The sequence below is a fragment of the Echinops telfairi genome, unplaced genomic scaffold (genome assembly GCF_000313985.2).
Source record: "Echinops telfairi isolate 266 unplaced genomic scaffold, ASM31398v2 ScPeMD7_7469;HRSCAF=8507_0, whole genome shotgun sequence".
NCBI lineage: Eukaryota > Metazoa > Chordata > Mammalia > Afrosoricida > Tenrecidae > Echinops > Echinops telfairi.
This window is the reverse complement of record NW_022111372.1, coordinates 33,312,647-33,331,327: the sequence shown is the minus strand read 5'-3', so window position 1 is coordinate 33,331,327 and position 18,681 is coordinate 33,312,647. Positions and strand designations below refer to the sequence as shown.

General features: G+C 45.1%; 1 protein-coding gene across 1 annotated transcript in view; it reads left to right on the top strand.

Annotated features, from left to right (window-relative positions):
- The window catches only part of DSCAM (DS cell adhesion molecule), a 617,895-nt gene that overhangs the window by 429,252 nt on the left and 169,962 nt on the right, over window positions 1-18,681 (top strand). Inside the window, exons 12-13 of the mRNA XM_045284541.1 lie at window positions 16,998-17,194; window positions 18,475-18,571. Of these exons, the coding sequence (XP_045140476.1) occupies window positions 16,998-17,194; window positions 18,475-18,571 (294 nt within the window). The remainder of the gene's footprint in view (window positions 1-16,997; window positions 17,195-18,474; window positions 18,572-18,681) is intronic.

Sequence of the window (18,681 nt, the reverse complement as noted above, 5' to 3'; positions counted from 1 at the left end):
AAGTATTGATACTGGAGTTCCAATTCATACACATGTCTGGTTTTATCCCAAACAAAACATGTTTAAATCTGTCTCTGTGATGAGTGGGTGCGTGCAGACAAGTTCTCTCAATAATCTGTCTTTCTGCATCTCCCTAGGGTGCCTTAAAGAAAAAGTCCAGTCAAAACAGTAATTTCCGAGGGGATCTACTGGGTCAATTAATTTTAAGACCGAGAATCCAACTTAGAAGGTTATGATGACGATTTTGCTTCCTAAGATTCCAGAGGAGTAATATTGATATATTGTTCTTGAAGATCATGGTGATCATTACGACTAAGCTGTTAGAAAATGGCAATTGAAAATTGAAAAACACCAGGAAATTTCAGGTGATTTTCCATCACTGCAATCCACCTGTCCATTCTTCAGGCGGGCTGTGAGACTCTCCCTGGTAAGCCTTGCCCCAGCTGCCCAACAAACTTCAGCCTTCCCTCTCGCCACTTTAGTACTCTATTTGTTCCTAAAACTAAAAGAACATTTTAAAAGAAAATGATTGAGTCCCTTGAGGATGCCAAAGCTTTAGTTTTGACATGATAGATGTTGCATAGCACAAAATTATTTGAGCAAAGATTAGGGAGATGGAATATCACCTTCAAAAAGAAGTATCTAGACCTAGACAGGGTTATATTGTGAAGCAACAGCTTCCATTTTTAAAAATATTTTTGTATAATACAGGTTTCTATGATTTCATAACAATACTCCTTAAGAGTGCCTGATCCAAGTCCTGGTATCTTCAGTTGCCTCACCTGCATGTGAAAGTTGGACAGTGAATAATGAAGACCAAAGAAGAGTAGCTGCACCTGAGTTGCGGTGCTGGAGAAGAATGTGGGAAGTAGCATGCACTGCCGGAAGGACACACCGATCTGTACTGGAAGAAGTCAGGCCAGAGAGCTCCTTGGAGGCAAACATAGCGAGACACTGTCTTACATGCTTTGGACATATCGTCAGGAGAGACCAGTCCCTGGAGGGGGACGTTATTCGTGGTAAAGTGAAAGAGCGGGGGGGAAAGAGGATGGCCCCTGATGAAATGGATTGACACAGTGGCTGCAACAATGGGCTGGGGCGTGGGAATGATCTTGAGGATGGTGCAGGACCATGTGTTGTTTCGTTCTATTGTGCATGGGGTAGCTTTGGGTCAGCCCTGACGCCACGGCACCTAACAACAACAACAACAACCACAACCACAATTCTTTTAGTTATGTGAAATTTACTTTTAAACAAATTTTATTTGTTGCTCAAGCTTTATCAAAGCCACACTACATTTTTAAATCTCTAAAATCTTTACAATCCCAACATCTTAACACTCTTTTCATGTTATCCAGGATAGCCATTCCCTACATAGGCAGAGCCCTTCAGCTTAGAAGAATGCATACTCCAGATGGGAAAAAGACCTGGATACACAAGTTAGCTCAAAACAAACACACTCACTACTATAGAGCGGGCGTCAACTCGTAGTGACCCTATAGGATAGGGTAGAACTGCCCTTGTGAATTTCTGATTCTAAAACTGTTTCAGGAGTAGAAAACTCTGTTTTTCTCCCATGAAGCAGCTACGGGATTCTAACTGTTGACCTTGCAGGTCACAGCCCATTATGTCACCCGTCATCACCAGGGCTCTAGAAAGGGAAAACAGCTGATGTTATAAGCACTTTATAAATAGCCCAGCTCTGTTGTGGGCTAGACTATAGACTGGTAATTGCAAGGTCAGCAGTTCAAACCCACCAGCAACTCTGTAGGAGAAAAATGAGGCTGGTTATTCTCATAACGATGTACAGTCTCAGAAACCCTATAGAGGGTCACAATAAGTCAGTTTCAACTTTGATGGTTGTATTTGGGGTCTATTTGTTTGTATAAACACTCTAAATGACAACAGGCTTTCTTGTATTTGATCTTTATACTTGCTCTGTATTGAGCACCAGCATACTCATTTTACATTTGAGAAATGGGGTGCAGGGAATACATAATACTAAATTAGTAGTTTGCGAATGGGCAGATCCAAAATGCAAGGCCAGCTGTTGTGAATCCTGATGCAGTGGGTTTTTTTCAGACCATAGACCCTGGGGACCAAAAAGTAAGACTGAGTGATGGGAGAGAGACAGAGACGCGCTACTTCTACAGTTCTCACTGTGTAGCACGCATCAAAGACCCTTGGAGGGCTTGTTCCAAGGACATCCCGGGCCCAGAGTTGGCATTTCCATCAAGTTCCCCAGTGAGGCTATGCTGCTTATTCAGGGGATACACCTGAAGAACCACTTTTCTAAACAACATAAGATTGCAAGTTGCTTCTGACTCACAACGAGTCAATATAGGGTTTCTGAGACTAAAAATCTTTATGAGATCTTTCTGAAGAACCAATGGGCTTGAACCACCAGCCTTTTAGTTTGCAGCACAATGCCTAACCCACAGGAATGCTCAAACCAGACTCACTGCCATGCAGTCAATGCCGGCTTATCACCAACTTACAGGACAGGATCGAACTGCTCTTGTGGGCTTCAGAGACCATAACTCTTTCTAGAAATAGAAAGCCTCATATTTCTCCCTCCAAGTGACTATTGGTTTTGAACTCTTGACTTAAGGGTTAGGAGCTCAACACATAACCACTATGCCACCAGGACTTCTAAGACAATACTAGATCTCGTTTTTTAAAGTAATAGTACACACTAATTTCTGATGAGACTGTGTGTACATTATTTTGGAAGTTGTTTGGCATTTGCCTCATGAAGTTCAATATATACTCATTTGTATATCATGACTAGAATGTTCATCTCTCTGAATGAACATAAAGAAATTCATACAAACATGCACAGGCTACATATATGAGGGTGTTTGTAGCAGTATTACTTTTAATGGCCCCAAATTGAAACCAGCCAAATAAACAAACTGTGGAATATTCATAGAATGAAATATTATACAGCAATGAAAATTACCTATGGTTTACATGTCTCTCTATATGCCTACCAGTTCACTGGGTGTTCAACTTGTTTTTGCTCAACTATTAACCAAGATTAGTAGTTCAGACCCAGCCAGTGACACTGCTACAGGAAAGCCTAGTGGTCAGCTTCTGTAATGATTGTAACCAAGGAAACCCTATGGTGCCGTTCTACTGTGAACATCTAAGGACACCATAAATTAGATTCAATTCTTACAGCAATAAGCATTGGTTTCCAGATACACACACATATGTATCTGTACATATCACAAAGTAGAATAGAAGCAGCAAGAAATAAGCAAATACAGCCAGGACAATGCTATGTTACCTGCAGTTTAAATATCAGTGAGAATGAACTAAGGTAAACTAGGGTTATTAGGTCTACCTTCCGGGTTGGAAAACGTATAGACTGCTTCGCTTAAAATTCTGGCTCAATCACACGCTACCTTTATGATCGTGAACATTCCACTGAGTCAATTTAGACCTCAATTAGTGTGCCCAAAATATAGGGGCAGTGATAGCACCTAACTCATAGGGTTGTTATGAAGATTGGAATCTAACAGGTATAAAGCTCGCAGCACAAGTTCTATAGCACATGTTAGCTATAATTACCCTCAAGATTATATTGTTAGTTGCCTTTTAATCAACTCTGACTCAGGGTGACAACAGAACAGAAACCGAATCCTAATCCTGCCCCATCCTCATATTCGCCAGTATATGCAAATCCATCACTTTGCCAATCCATCTCAGCAAAGATCTTCCTCACCCTTATTGGCCTGTCTTTGCACCAAACACATGCTCTCCTTCAACGATTGGCCGTTTCGGTGATGTGCTAAGCAAGTAAGTCCAACAATGCTCAGTTTCGATCCTCAGGGTTTTTATTGATCCGTTTTCAGAATGAGATCATTGGCCTTTCTTCCTCATCGGTCTTAGTCTGGAAGCCCACTGAGGCCTGGCTCCACAGGTGACCCTCGTGGTCTTAGAAATGCTGGTGTCACAACTTCCAGTATCACATCACCACCCAAATCACCAGATATGAAAAACTGACAGATGAGTAGTAGCATATCATTATTATATCAGGGTTTTTTAAATGGTATCGTATGTTTTTGATACAAGCATGGTTATATAAAAATGGCATACAAAAATAAAAAGATGATACATATCCCTACTACCAAATTAAAAATAAAACTTGCACATATTATAGGCAGGCAGACAGAGGCACATAGTTCGTGCATAATGAAGAGGGCATGGGAGGAAGTGAGACCAAGTGAGAAGAGTGGCCTCAAGGGCCAGGGGACGACTTGAGAGACTACAGTTGCAGTGAGTGAGCTGTAGCTCCAAAGACCTGGACACCGACTCAACTGAACAGAAAGCTCCAGGTGGCCCGCCTGTAGGGCTGTCAGAATTGCCAAGGAGTCAGATGCCGTGTGTTGTTGGAAGTGATGCCCAGTCACCATCACTATTGATGTTGATGATTTGTTCTTTCTCGTTGATTCTCTTCCCTGGGGGGGAGGGGAGGGAGGATCCAGCAGTGCATTAAGTACCTGCTCTAAATTTAAAACATAACTTTGGGCCAACACTCTGTGGGTCCACGGGCCACTTGGAAACTGCTGGTTCTGTTTCTATGGAAACTCCCTGTCTTCCAGGAACTGAATCACAATATTTGGGAGAGAGCAAAGTTGGATGAGGAGAATCTGCGCCTGAGCTCCCTCGTGAAGCTGTTGGCAGGCTATTTACCAGACGCTGAAGTTCCCTTCCCTGAGAGTCAATGCTTTCCTTGTGACAGGGTGGCGCTTATTTCCTGGGTCCAGTGACAAGAGAGAGGGGGAGAAGGAGACAGAAAGGGAGAGAGTTCACACACCCACACCGGAAGCTGTAGTCTTTTGATGATCTGACCCAAGCAGTGGCTTGCTACACCTTCCACTGTATTCTATTGGCCACACAGACTAAGGCTCTGGCACAATGTGGGAGGGGACCACACAGGAGCTTGCCTACCAGCAGGGGGCGATCATTAGGTGGCTTTGGTGCCTGGCAAATACACCATCTTTTTAATCGATATTTCAAACCTAACTAGGTTAATTTTCTTCCTCAATTTTTCAGGATGGCAGCATCTATTGGCTTACAACCTTTTCATGTTTTAAATCCATCACTGTTAGTAAAAAAGTCTAACTCTACCTACTATTTTGGGTTTTTGTTTTCTCCCCAATGATCACAAGAAGTCCCTGGGGGTACAGATGGTAAACATGCTTAGCTAACAACCACAAGGATAGAGGTTCAAACCCACCCTGGAAGACAGCCCAGCTGATTGACTTAAAACCAACCATTGAGACCCCCGTGAGCTCGGTGCTGACATGTAAAGTCAACAAGATTCAGTCCACTGGTGCTTTCTTTTTTAAAACTATAATGAAGTTTGTTGGTTTTTTCTTCACTTGGCAAAGCAAAGTAGGTGTGTATATGGAAATACAAGGAAATAAGTTAAAGAAACAGAGAAGCTTACTGTCTCTAGAAAATACCAAACATATCCTTGGACCTTGGGCAGAGAGGAGGAAGAAACAACCTGCCTGTCTCCATATGAATCACTGGAGAAGATGAAGTTTTAATATCTTTGGGTTAATATTGATCATTGTCATGCAAAATAAATCAACTTTCTTCCAAAAATGTGACTGAAGAGCAACGTCAGAGTGAATGTCAGATGAGCCCTAAATGATCCCTGTCCCTGCCCTGACACATTTCATCCTGTCACAAGGGCTTGGCGCCGCTGCCGGGGAGTGGAGATGTTGGCATTCTTGTTAAAGCTTAACATCAAATGCACCCGCTCGAGCTTGAAAACACGGATTTGATTAATGGTTATAATCAAAGTAACTTCATTGTGTAAGCATAATAACCCAGCAGAGGAGATATTTTAGTATGTCTAAGAACTTATTAATTCCTGGCTGGAGAAATCATTTGCTTTATAGGGATTAGAGCTGCCCAGTAGGCAGCCCCACTTGCTGAAACTTTTATAAACAATAAGTATTTGGACAGTTTTTCATTCTGCGGCAGGGATAATAGGGCGCTGTGTTTCTGTGGGGCCTTTCTTCCGACCCTCTCAGTGGGTTCCACGCACACCATCTCATGACTCCTCATCTCAGCCTGAGGCGCCTCGAGAGCCCATTGCTCTTCCAGATGAAACTCGGAGGCAGAGCCCCCAAATGGGGAAGGTGCCGTTGGACCCCTGAAAGGCTGGAGGAAGATTTGCAACCCACCCCCACCTCCCCAAGCTTACTGAGATTTAAGGAATGAATCGCGAGGGGAGCATGTGGCTGCTGTGACTGGGAAGACACTGGTGAGGCTTCCTGAGGAGCACTTGGGGGCCCCCAGGTGAGTGAAGGATTAGAAACTGCCTAGGGCACACCAGTGACCACAGAGTGGAGGCCACCTCACATGACCACCCCATGTGGTTCAGGGCCGAACTGTTGTCCACAGGCTTGTCAGGGATGCTGTTTTGGAGGGAGGACACCAGGCCTTTTCTCGGAGGCACCTGTGGGGGACATGACCCTCTCATCGCTCAGTTAGCAACTGAGCATGTTGATGCTTTGTGCCCCACCCCTTATGTTTGTAGAACCACGGTTCTCCTGCAAGGTGATGTTGGCCACATTGTGCTGTATTAGGAAGGGATTAACCACTTCTGTCATTGAAACGCGCCTCGCTGTGCGTGGCTATCATGACGGCAATGGAGAAAATGACGATCTGGCTCCCGTTCTATTTTCATGATTGCATGTCACCGGGCCTAGACTCTCACCCAAGGACTCTTTCTTCCACCATTCTTCTTTCTCCTCTTCAGGGTGACCCAAGATGCGTCCCTCTGCACAGGGATGGGAATGGCCGCCAGGGGAGCTGAATGCTGGACGTGCACCCAGGGCCAGCCTCCTGGCAGATGGCCGGTACAGCCCAGCCCCCAGCCGGGTATGGCACCTCCCCTGAGAGGGAGGGGACCCTGCTGCTCCTGAGCCCTCTGTTAGGTCCCTGCACTGTGAGGGTCTGCATGCACCCCCAGTGCTGTCTTCTCTCTCCGGGAAGCTCTTTTATTAAATGGAAAATAGAAACCCCTGTGACCCACGGAGAAAGAGACCAGAGAAGAAACAAGCTTGACCTTTTCAGACTGAGCAGTGTGGTTCCCTGCTTGTTGAACGAGGGCCCTACATTTTCCTTGGGCCTTGACCCTGTGAGTTGAGTGGCCTCCCTCCTCAGTGTCCCTTAACACGTCCACCCAGCGGGCGGCAGCGTGGGGTTTCCTTTGCATCGGAGGAAACCGAGGAGTTTACCTTCACAGAGTCTCCCCTAAATCAACTCAGCCCCAGATTGAGGGGCTCCTGTGGACATTCTGGCAAAACCTCTGGACTCAAAATGGCCCTGGGGACAACATCAAGAGATGTCACCACTCAGCCTCCCCGGGGCCTGGCTCAGGCTCCAGGTCAGGAACGTGACTGCGTGGTGGGGGCAGGTTCCAGATATGCTATCTTCTAGTCAGGTGACCTGGCGACTAATTGCTAAAGTTGCCAGTCCCTGTGTCAGTAGTGGGCACACGTGTGTTACTGTGAGACAATGCCTGTGACCGCTGTGTCTACGCAGAAGGATACAGGGGAGCAGACATTTCATTAACTGAGTGCATTTCAAACTCTAACCGGCTTATCTCCCGGGACATGGAGGGAGGAAAGGAAACAGGGGAAGGGGAGGGGGGAGACACAGAGAGGGAACGAAAGAGAAGGAAAGAGATCTCACTGATCCATGAAGTTGTTGTCACTGCATTACTTTTTTGGCGATTTTTTTTTTTGGGGGTCACTTTACTAGATGAAATGGAGTTTGGGATGAGGAGGAGGTCGCAAGCTTAAAGAGAATCGGTTCAGTCGCGGCCAGCCTGAAAACCTTGATTTCTCCATTCCCTTTGTAACAAATAAAGGGAAAGGGAGAGAACTCTCAAAGATGAAATTACTCCTAAAGGATCCTGTTCTCACATGTTCATGTTGGCCCCAGTAAAATAAGTATTTGGTGTTTACTTTCTCTTTGACCGTCTGCACAAACATCTATATAAATTTAAATTCAATGGATCTGCAGAAATAGACTCACATTTCTCCATCCCTCACACATATTTATAGTGTAATTTAAAGGCTTCTGAAAGTGGCACTCATAAATACATCTTGGGTCATTTTTATGGCAAATATGATTATCCCAAAGGGATGTTGTGAGGAATAAGCACAAGTAGAATCGATGGGAAGTGCCGGTGCCCAGTCTAAACTCAGTGAGGGTTAGATTGTGTTATTTATGATGGCATTGCAGAGGAGAGAGGGATGGAAATGTGAACAGACGGAGGAAAAGAAGGAAAGGAGGGCCCAGAGGGAGAGATGGAGCTGGGAGAAGAATGGATGGGAAGTCAGATGAGGGAATGGCTTGAGGATGAATGAGCAGGTGGCTGATGGATGCTTGCCTTCATGCATGGATGGGAGGGAGAGGGAGAGGGGAAGGAGAGATGGAAATGGGAGAAGAAGGGACAAAAAGTTGGATGGAGGAATGGATTGAGGGATGGATGAATGAAGAGATGACTGGAAATATGGATGTAGAGAGAGGTGGATGGATGGAAAGAAGGAAGGGAGTGGGGAGGGAAAAGAAGGGGTGGGGGAGAGAGGGAGTCAAGCTGGACGTGGAAAGGTCTTGGAGATCATCTGGCTGAGTGGTTTCAGCCCAGAACGTATAGTGGGATCACTTTAAATAAGTCCTGTATCTGTGCCCTACCCAGGAGACTCCAATTCACTCCATGGAGTGGGGCCCAGACTGGCATATTTTCAAGCGCCCTGAGTGATTCTAATCCATAGGCCGCAGCCTAGATTAAGAGGACCCTATCTCATTCAGCTCTCTCATGAAGGAACTGAGGCCCAGAGCAGTTGACTGCCTTGCCCACTCTTTGAAGCCTGTCATAATGACACAAGAGCAGAGCTGTAGCCACGGTTCTCATTCCTGTGGTGGTAGGACACGTGTGAGGGGACAATGCTCCAACCCCAAGGCCACCTGATCTCAAGCCACATGGTCTGGGGCTAGTCACTCCCTCTGCCTGGTACACAATGCAGATTCCAGAGGGTCGTCCCTGGATGTCCAAGTGCAGAAGATGCCATTGCAGTGTCTGATCCCTGTCCTAGTGTCTGATCCCGAGGTACCCCTACCTGGTTCATGCTTTCACTCGTTTGTTTTTGAAATCTTGTCTCCAGTAAATGTTGACACCCTAATAAAAAAAAAGGGCCAGGAGCCTCGGTGATGGAGTGAGTTACAAGTTGGGCTTCAAACTGAGAGGTCAGCAGTTTGAACCCACCAGCTGTTCCTTGGGAGAAAGATGAGGCATTCTACTCCCATATGGGGATATCACCTCGGACCTGGCACTAGGGCAATTTATAAGGTTGCTACAAGTCAGAACTGACTTGACGACACCAAGTTGCTTTGGTTTGAAAATACAAGGAGAATGAATCCAGATGTGAATCCATGTGTGACAATGTTAATTAGGTGTTCAGCGTTTCTGTGTGAAACCTGCATGTTCAAGCAGATGAAAGGTTAGGATGAACTGAAATCCTTGTCGCTGAAGGAATAGCTTGAAAAATGGGTGCAAGTCCCAGAGCATCTCTCGCCCATCTGGAAGGTCCAAGTATCTCCTGTCTCTGTCTTTGGGGTAGGGGGAGAGACTTTGAGGAGACTTATGGCTTCCTTCTTGGCCCCACACCCTCCTTCAGTCATCTGATTTCCCTTAGTGGAGGAACAACGAGATTTCCTCAGACACAGAACTTTCCATGCTAAAGCATGAAGAATAGAAAAAAAACCTCCAAGAAAACCAGTTGTCACCCAAACAATTCTGACTCCTGACTATCCCAGGCCTACCGAGTAGAACTGCCCCACTGAGTTCCCAAGTCTGTGATCTGTGAGAAGCAGATCATCGGGCCTGTCTTTGGTGGCACCTCTAGGTAGGTTCAAACTACTCGGCTTTCATCAAAGAGTTGAGCATTTTACTATTAGCACCACGCAGCGACTCCCTGCAGGACTGCACTAGGCAATATTCAATGTAACTCACAGTTTCCATTGACTGACTTTTAAAAGCAGATGATCAGGCCTTTCTTCCCAATCTTAGTTTGGAAACCCCATTAAACCCTGTTCACCATGGGTGATCTCACTGCCTTTGAAATATCGGTAGCATAGCTTCCTGAATCACAGCCATATGCAAGTCAAAAAAGTATGACAAACCCAGCGAGGGATCAGCGCCTCCTCTCCTGTGTAAAATGAGGGGATTGGACTGGAGGGCCATGACAATCCATTGTCTAGCATGATGTTATTTGGAGTGCTTGGGGCTCTATTTTTGCTGCTTATATGGTATTTCCAGCAGATCTGGAGAGGGAAAAGGAAATAAACATGGATTGGGATCAATTTTCTGTTATTGGTAGATTCATTAGTAGACTTGAGAGGAGTAATGTCTTTTATCAAGGTATGAATCGAGGTATACCTGAATTATCCATGTCAGCACATAGTGAGAGGCTGTTGCTATTGGTAGGGCCTACTCTTAGAAGTAAAACCAGCTCACCCAGTTGCTGGGAGTCAACTCTAATCATGGCAAAACCGTGTCCATCAAAGTAGAACTGCTCCCTAGGGTCCTTAATGGTTCACTTTTCGGAACATATCACCGTTCCTTTCTTCAAGGTGCCTCTGGGTCCACTTGAACCCCCCGCCTTTTGGGTAGCAGCCAAATGCATTAACCTTTTCTCTGATCCAGCGCCCATTGCTTTGGTGGGTAAGGTGAGTTAGCGCTCTCCTTCTACACTTCCCATCTCCACAGTGCTCCTGGCTTGATGGAGGAGTGTAATAGTCTAGGTACTTTGGAGAAACAAATCCACAGCAACTCATGTATAAGAGAGAGTTTTATGCAAAGAAAATGTGCATCACGAAAACATCCCAACCCAATGCTGCCCAAGCCCACAAGTCCAACATTAGCCCGTTAACCCAACACCAGTCCACAAAGTCCTCCACTTCACAAAACAGAGGCAATAATGCCGACTTCAGGAGGAAAGCTGAGTCAATGAATGTGTAAGCATCTCAGCACTGGCAGGGGTCTCCACACGGCTGCTCCAGCACCCAGGGCTGCATCAGGATAGATCCATGCGGCTTCTCCTTGGGGATGTCTTGTAGGAAATCCATCTTGCAAGCTGAAGCAGGGAACTGCTAAGGCAGCTGCACCCGATGCAACCATCACAAAACAAGAGACCCGAGAACTAGAAAGGCGAGGCTTCACCACCCATTTATCCCTCCGCCTTTCAACCAGCACCACATGTGATTATCGGCCAGGCTGGCACAATTAACTAACTCAAGGAGGAAGCACATTTAAAGTCATTAATATGAAAACGCATGTGTGCTGAAGAAACATAGGTGTGTGCTGGGAAATGTGCAACAACTATCTCTTTGGGAAGAAAAGGGTTGGTTTCTTTCTAACATTTGCCAATTGCAGCAGTGTAAGTACTCCCTCCAGTTCTAATATCAAGCTTAAAAGGTAGCAATGATGTCACTGGACTGTAGAGTTGGTGGGAAAGTGCATAATCAGTTCTTGAGGACTTGGTTGGTAACAGCTGCATCCACTGCACCGCTGTGCTTCCCTCCCATCTTTATGTTGCAGGAAAGCAGGTCAGGTGATCCTCCTGTGGACAATGAGAAAGTAGATGTGCTGACTATGAGGGTGGTGCAGGGTGGTATCAAGGAGTCCTGGGGGCGTAGTGAGTCACATGTTAGACTTTTGGATGCATCACTCTAAAATGCTGCCTTTGTCTTCAGATACCAGTCTCTCCTGTGTCTCTTTATGGTTTTACCCATTTGTATAAGGAGGCCAGTCTTGGGAAAAAGACGAGATTTTCTACTCCCATAAAGACTTACAGTCTTGGAAACCCACAGGGACAGTTCTGCTCTGTCCCATAGAGTGTTCATGAATCAAAACTACTCCGTGGCAGTGAGCTTGGTTTGGGGTTTGGGTGGTAGCAAGCTTTAGGATGGCAATGTATGTAAACTGATGCATCATGACATAAAACAGCATCGACCTTTCTTAGTGAGTTGGTTTGTAGGGAATCACAGGATCTGATCTTTGAACAGAGCCCTTTTGCATCTGTGTTTCCTTTGTCTTGGCTCTCAAGGTTTGCCCCCAGCCTCTCCTTGGTATCAGTCTCTGCTGAGTTACCCTTCCCATTAGTTATGCTTCAGGAAACCTTGTCAGGAAGGGCTACTGTGCTGACACGTTGTCATCTCTCCACAACCATGACTGTGACAAGTGAAAAGGTCCTGCCGCCAAACATTAGCATTGCAAAGGGCCCTTTGATTTGTATTTTTCTTCTTGTTGTTTTGTTCTTCAATCCTTCTGACCGTTCCTTTAAAGGGCTGAAGCCACTTGAGTGGGAGAGCATGGAATAGCGTGCCCGGGGGAGTCGAAGGATTCCTGCATCAACTCTGACTCTAGTAACTGGAATGAAAATGCTTATTTTTCTGGGCACTTTTCTCAAGGAGAAGTGAGAGTAAAAGACCAGCAGCCTCTTCTGTAGAGTAAGACGGACACCTTATAAGTAAACCAGAGATCCAGAATTGAGCAGAGCTGTTCCCTCTACCTAAAATTGCAATAGACCTCTTTGTTATCAAGAAAAGGAAAGGGGGTGGGGGAGGTCAGTCCTGAAAACAATGCTGCGTTTTCATAGAAAGGACCGATGTCTTCTTCCTGTCACTTGTTCTGAAGTAACAGGGACTGACATTCCAGAGAAATGCATTCCTCACAGGGCATGGGCTCCCCAGCGCAGCCGCTCCCAAAGTAGGACAGGGATGCTCTGCTCAGGCTTGCCGGGGGCTCTCTTTGGAAAGGCAGAAGTCAGCAGGATAAAATATCCCAGATTGGGGACGTGATCACCCTTACCTGTCCTCAGAGGGAATCGGTATTGTCCCGTGCCTTACCATTGTGCAGATCTTCTTTTCAGAAAGACTACCAGTGGGAAAGCCTCTTTATCAAACGTGGTTGATTTCCAAAACACAGCTTTGCAACTGTTGTGGCTACTCATCAGCTACCATGGAATCAGCCTCGATTTGTGGCAACCCTGTGCATAATGGAACAAAACACTGCCTCGTCTTAATCCATCCTCACGGTGGATTGTCAATTGTATCATTGAGCTTGAGAGGGATCTCACTGGCTGATTGGCTGAAGAGGGCACCCAGGCCTTTCATCCTAGTCTGTCTTAGTCCAAAATTGGTTCAGCACCACAGCAACATGCAAACCTCAAGTGACAGACAAGTGTCGTCTTTAAATGAGGTGTGTTAGCTGGGAATCAAACTGGGGGGGTTTGATTACCTCTCAAGATAAGAATTCTACCACTAAGTCACCCTTGTTCCCTAGCTTTGCAGACTGGAGGCCTGTATTCATTGCTCAGGGCTCAGGCTCCTGCCCTGAGGGATCGGGGGTCATGTGGCAAACCCAAATTATATGCGGGTTTTATGGTTTCAGATTCATGTTCTCCAGCTTTGAGAGGAAGAGTAAAAAGTAAATATTTTCTTTTACTAGATCTTACAGCGGATTTATTCAGTTTTTCAATGTAAGCTAGGCTTAGCCTTTAAACGAATCTTTAAAAGAATCCAGATTGGGCCCAAACTGAAGGTATGGGAAGCAGAGAGGGCTCATAAAGGAGACCCACTCAGAGGCTGGAGCCAGCCACACACCTCAGAAGCTGGGTCTTAAAATCCTGCCTCCTGTGAGGCATACAGAAATCCTTGCCATCAGGTGCACAGACAAACCATCTGACATATGGTGTAATAGCGTTGGCTCTGTACGTTGTGCTGATTAGCTAGCCCTGGCTGTATGCACTGTGCTGATCTCCTGCATCTGCTCAACAGTTGTTCTTCTCACTTTACAAAGGACAAACTCGGGGGAAAAAAAAAAAACGAAGGACAAACTCAGGCACAGAGGATGAAGGGAACAGTGACACAACTATGGACTCAAGTTCAGGCAACTATCGGTCACGTTATACTCTCTGGTGACAGAGCAACCTATAACAATGACTAGGCAATGGGGTGGCATTGGAAAAAGTCCGATAGAAAAAGAATTTTTGAAAACTGATTTTGGTAGCAGTTGTACAATTCTACTTGACCTGATCGAACTACAGAATGATATATATGTATTAAATCCAAGTTAATAATAAGTTGATTTTTATTAATAATAAAACCCAATGTAGAGAAGGATCTGCATTGAGTTGGGATGGGTTGGTCTCACCTGAGAAGTTAATCAGTAGACATTGTTGTTTGTTTTAATGTGGGAAATATGCCATAATATCCAGAAAGGTTCAGACCTAAGATTCAAGTTCAGCTCAAAATAATCTTCAGTCTCCTATAGAGGAAAAACTCAAAACGATGACGGGTAAGCACCATTGTTTATAAACATCATAGTTTATTTTTCCCTCGTGTAAACATGCCCCGCAGCAGGCCAGGGTCGGTGCTGTAGTTTCTTGATGATGCAAAGAATCTAGGCGTCTCCTGTTCTCTCCTCTGTGCTCAAGTTATTATTTCCTTCTTCAAGGTCACTTCCTGGTCCAAAATGGCTGAGGGTAATAGAATCTGTTTTGCTGCTGGAACGGTTGAACTGTCATTATGAGGTGGGACATGTGGTCCTCTTTTCTTCCATCACCAATTTACCAACTCCACATATTGCAATGATGTCAGTGTATCAGTAACACAGTGCTTTTGCCTCTAAGGGAATTCTCCCTTGAGCATACAGGCTACAAAATTGATAGATCTCTAACTTTTTATTATGTATTTCAACCACCAGTTTGGCCATGGGCTAAGGCATTATAAGGCACATGCCAGTCTTAAAAGAAGCTATAGTGTCTCTATGATCAAGTGCCTAGGGAGTACTAGAGGACTTTAATAGGAAGACTACCAAAAGTACAATTGTGATGTTGACCTTAGAAATGAAAATCTGTTTTCCTGTGACTCAAAAAAAAGATAAAAATTAGGCACAATGAAAATTTGTTTTGATTATTTTAAAAAGATCCCTCGGCTTTTAAAATAGCTTATTAATTTCTTGTGTTTTTAAAACATCTTTAAACATCCTATGTATATATATTTTAGAGTCTGTATCTGACTGTGCTGGTTCCTGGGTGATGCAAATGGTTATTGGTGCTTGCTTGCTAACAAATTGTAGATTCAAGTATAGCTAGAGAGGCTTTGGAAGCAGTGCCTAGTGATCTACTTCCAACTGGTCAGCCATGGGAAGCCCTCTGGATCATAGAGCTTCTCTGATACGCTTGGGGTTACCATGAGTCAGCATCAAAGTGACTCCATGGCAGCTGATCATCTGAAAATTTCCACCATCTGAAGTCCTTGAACATTGATTTTCAAACATAGTGGGTTGCTTTCCCATGCGTTTCATAGGTTTGGGTGGTGGACACATGTTAAGCAGAGCTTTTTCGGGGAGAATTACATTGATCTTGGGTGGAGGGTAAATTCCTCCATAGAATGTGTTTGCTTCTGTTAGGTTCTTCAGACAGGTTACCAAAGTACAATCACCTTCACATTGATTCCTTACTTTGAATTCAATCCCAAACTGTGAAGACCAGGCCATTTATAAATTCTAAGGAGTGAGTTTTCTTTTGTATTTTTAACACCCATCATGCAAAGCCAATGCAATGTGCTCCCTTTGCCATTTGTGGGTCCTCCTCTCTGCTCCCCCAGTTTTACCCTTGCTCTGAAGTTAGAGCCCTTTGAGACTCAGGCTTTGGAGATCGCACTGCTAACCCCCTCCGTCGTGGGCAGCCAAACATCTTATTACATCTGTATGCCAATGTTCCTTCTGATGTTGGCAACTGGGGTGTTCACTCACTCTTTTGTACACTGTGCATGAATTTTAAAACATCATTGTCATTTGGGGAGGGTGCTTAAAAAAGTCATGGGAAAATGGAATTAAAAGATCATTGAATTTTTGCACAACCTTTTTGAAATCTTCTCCATGTTGCTCAGCATTTGTAGCATGGCAAAGAGGGGTAGAATGTTATGTTATCCACCATATTTATGAGAAGGAAATTGGAGTCTTCATATAATTTTGAGAGCAAGGAGGAAACATTGAGTAGTTTCACAAATAAAGGTTTTTGTTTGCTCAATCAAGAGGGGGGAGTCTCTGGAGACTGGCAAAGGCTTTGAAGGTTTGAAATATCCAGTTGTGCAACAGGTAAGCACTCGGCAGCTAACTGAGAGATTAGTCATTGGAACCCAACCAACTTTTCCTGAAAATGGTTCAATCCAGAAAACTCCATGGAGTAATTTGACTCTGTCCCATGGGATCACTATGAGTCCAAATAGACTCTTGGCACATAACAACATATGGGAGAGATGGGGGTGGCTAGAGGGAAATATAGGCATTGGCTCACTGTCATCGAGTCAATTCTTACTCGTAGTGACCACATAAAGAGGGAAGACATGCACCTGTGGGTTTCTAAGGCCGTACCTCTTTACAGGAGTGGGGAGTCTCATACGCCTCCCAAGGAGTGACTGATGGTTTTGAACTGCTGACCTTGTGGTTAGCAGCCCAACATGTAAACCAGTACACCACCAAGGCTCCTTTAAGGATTAACTTGCAGCCTAATGAAACAAAGAAGGTTTTCATGACAGAGTTGAAAATTATATTTAGAAGCATAGATGATGACTGAGAAGGAGTACACTTCTTAATGGTATGCGCTCATTCCTGGCTAATAAGTAAGTAAAGCCACTTTCCTGTGTGCTAGGGGACCAAGAGTCACTTCCTCAGGTGGATGGGAAGCCACTCTGTTATTTCTATTAAGAGCGATTTCTGTCACATTCCACTTTCCTACCAACTTCTGTACACTTTGTTCCCCACTCCTATTCAGCAGTTCCTTGAATATCATGTGTTTCAAAGAAACATCTCTTTAAACCTGACTGAACTGAGCACCTGCCTAGAGGAGGACCAAGAATCTGGTTTGGCTGACCAAGTTGTGTCTTTTCAGTTCCTGCGATGATAACATCCTATCCGAATACAACCCTGGCCACTCAGGGTCAGAAGAAGGAAATGAGTTGCACGGCCCACGGCGAGAAGCCCATCATCGTCCGCTGGGAAAAAGAAGACCGGATCATCAACCCAGAAATGGCCCGTTACCTCGTCTCCACCAAGGAGGTGGGAGAGGAAGTGATTTCCACTCTGCAGGTAAAAACGTGAATGACCCCCCCCCAAAGGGACTCTACCTGTGTTTGCAAAATCGGTCTGCTCTTTCATCCCAAAGCAAGCCGAGCCCAGCACTTTTGGGTTGGTTCCAGCTCATAGAGACCCTAGAGAAGAGCGTTGAACTGCCCCGGGGGGCTTCCCCGCCCCCGCCTGTGATCTTTACAGAGGCGGACTGCCGCAACTTTCCCTTGTGGAGCAGCGGGTGGGTTTGAACTGAAGGACTTTCTGTTTAGCGAGGGCTTAACCACTGCCGCCCCAGGGCTGCTTTCCCTCACACAGCTGGGGGATAAATAACAACTGTCCTGGTGAAAGTTATACATGCAGCAGCGTTTCTCTCTGCCCGCACATTACCGAGTGGCCGGCACAAAGAGCGCTTTATCGTGTTATGAAGAGTCACCTTGCTAGGAAAGCGACAGGACATTCCGCTATAATAAAAAGATGTGAGAACAAGAGAATTTTGTAATGACAGTTAATCCTGGAAGAATGACAGCCAATGCTCAGTGCATGCTTTCACTTCCTGCGAGAGGAAAAACCAGAGGTTTGGGAACACAACAATATTATCATGGGGGGCAAAAAAACAACTCTCCTTTGGAAAATGCCAATGTTAAAAAAAAAATCTTACCACTAATAAAAGATCATGAAAGTATTTATATGCTCCCTTTTTAATTTTTTAAGCTTTGTTGGTGGTTAATTGAATGATGCTTTTAATATGAGGTGGGAAATAACAAAAGGAAAAAACAAAGAAAAGAGGTACTGTATTAGAAACATTTATATCAAGTTTCTATCACGGGCCCAATCCCAAACCCTTCTAGAACAGAACTCTAATCAGAGCTATGTGGGACTCTGTGGGACCCCTCTTTGTGGCATTTCTGGGTCTGTTTCCTTACCCTGGTAGCTTCTGAGGCTTTAAAGGCACACGATGAGGGGGAACTATTTGTGGGGTATGTATCAAGCTTCCATGGCATCTTATTCTGCAGGGACAAATTATACTTGAACTGAGAAAATTAGCAAACTGCGTGTTGACATTTATCATGTACATTGAATCTACGCATCTGCACATGGACCACTGTGCTGACTTTTCTTCAAAGGCTGTGCGTCCGTGTGCGGGTGCCATGCCTATTCACGTGTCTGTACTTGTGAGTCCATGTGTGTATGTGAAGGATGAAAGGGGATTCGAGGTGTTCACAGACTGAAGCCATTTCCGTTGTTCCCTTGATCCGTGCTCCTGAATATACTGTATTCTCTTTCTGCTTTATGTGCAGATTTTGCCCACGGTACGAGAAGATTCCGGCTTCTTTTCCTGCCATGCCATTAACTCTTATGGAGAGGACCGTGGGATAATCCAGCTAACAGTGCAAGGTAGGGAGCGGACGGCATTAGAAAAACACACAGCTCCTTTCGGGTAGTGAATGCCTGCCTGTGCGCTGGCTTCTGCCTGGTTCCGCGTGCTCTGCTCTACTTTCAGAAGG